This window comes from Solanum lycopersicum, chromosome 3 (genome assembly GCF_036512215.1).
Source record: "Solanum lycopersicum chromosome 3, SLM_r2.1".
NCBI classification, from domain to species: domain Eukaryota; kingdom Viridiplantae; phylum Streptophyta; class Magnoliopsida; order Solanales; family Solanaceae; genus Solanum; species Solanum lycopersicum.
The window spans coordinates 36,377,448-36,379,351 of NC_090802.1; the positions used below are offsets into that span (position 1 = coordinate 36,377,448).

At 39.8% G+C, this 1,904-nt stretch overlaps 1 protein-coding gene across 1 annotated transcript; it reads right to left on the reverse strand.

The window, feature by feature from the left end:
* Positions 1-250: 250 nt before the first annotated feature.
* LOC104646344 (uncharacterized) lies at positions 251-703 on the reverse strand. The gene has a single exon (XM_010319657.1). The coding sequence runs from the start codon at positions 701-703 to the stop codon at positions 251-253; it is 453 nt and encodes a 150-aa protein (XP_010317959.1).
* Positions 704-1,904: the final 1,201 nt, after the last annotated feature.

Consider the following 1,904-nt stretch of genomic DNA (forward strand, 5'->3'; position numbering starts at 1 on the left):
ACCGACCGAGGTCGACATAGGCCGCCTACATATCTCATTCTTGAGAATTCAGGCCGAACGCAGTTCAAATATAAAGAAATATTTAGAAGGCATAAATGGGTTGACCGAGGCCGATATAGGCCACCTATGTATCTCATTCTTGAGAATTCAGGTCATACGTAGTTCATTACAAAGGGATAAAAATTTAAGCAAAACAAATACAAGCAAACAAAATGATTACAAGTAAATAACAGACATGCGAACAGAAGCTTTATATGTAGTATCTCCTGACAGCATCTGAGTTGATAGGTTTAGTCCATTCGATGTCATCCATCTCTGATAGGACCAAAGCATCTCCAGATAATACTTTGAGAACCATGTAAGAACCTTGCCAATTTGGCGCGAATTTTCCTTTGTATTCGTCTTGATGAGGAAAAATGTGCTTAAGGACCAACTGACCAACTTCAAAAATTCTGGTTCTTACACTCTTATGAAGGGCACGAATCATTCTCTGTCGATACAATTGACCATGACACACTTCAACCATTCTCTTCTCGTGAATCAAAGTTAACTGCTTGATTCTCTTTCTAACCCATTCAGCGTTGCTTAACTCAGCTTCTTGGATGATTCTCAATGACAGTATCTCAACTTCAGCAGGTATGACTGCCTCTGTTCTATATACTAGCAAGTACGGAGTAGCTCCAATCGATGTTCTGACGGTCATTCAATAATCCAATAAAGCATATCGCAACATGTCATGCCAACCTCGGTGATTGTCAGCCATTTTCCTCAAAATCTTTATGATGTTCTTATCGGCGGCCTCCACATCTCCGTTCATTTGAGGGCGATAAGCAGTTGAGTTTCGGTGAGTAATGATGGATTCTGGTACTCCAAACCTGCATATTAGATTGTTGCAAACAAAATCAGCCACAACTTTCTTGGTTACAGACTTGTAAGAAGCTGCTTACACCCACTTGGTGAAATAATCAATAGCAACCAAAATGATTCTGTGTCCATTTGAGGCGGATGCTCTATCGGACTGATGACATCCATACCCCAAGCTACAAATGGCCAAGGTGAACTCATAGAATTAAGTTCGTGAGGTGTCACTCGGACCAAATCACCATGCACTTGACATTTATGACACTTCTGCACAAACTTGCAACAATCATTCTCCATAGTCATCCAGAAATACCCGGCTCAAAGGATCTTCCTCGGCAAATTGAGCCCATTCATATATGTACCACAAATTCCAAGCATGTATATGTTCAATAAGCTTTGCATCTTCAACAGCATTAACACATCTGAGAAGACCTAGTCTGGAGTCCTCCTATACAGGATTTCTTCGCTTAGAAAGAAATTGAGAGTCATACAACGTATCGACTTCTTCTGGTTAGATGTAACATCTTCAGGATAGGTCCCGAACTCCAAATACCTTTTTATATAAAAATACCATGGAAAACAGTGTGGTTCCACCTCAATATGTGAACAATGGACCGGATGTTCTATCAACTCTATATACAGAGGATCGATATAATTAGTATCGGTATGTTTAATCATAGAAGCAATGGTGGCAAGGGCATCATACAACTCATTCTGTATTCTGGGAGTATGTCTGAACTCGATCTTACAGAACCTTTTGTATAACTTTTGTACATACTTTACGTAAGGTATAATGTTTGGGTTCTTCACAGCCCATTCTCCTTGAAAATGATGAATCAAAAGATCTGAGTCTCCAATAACTAACAACTCATAGAGATTCATGTCAATGGCCATTTTCAAACAAAGAATACAAGCTTCATATTCAGCCATGTTGTTTGTGAAATTAAATCGGAGCTTAGTGCCATGGGATAGTTCTGACCAGACACCTACACTAAGACCGGCCCAATACCCTTCCTTTGATGATTTGCCGCTCTATCAAAGAA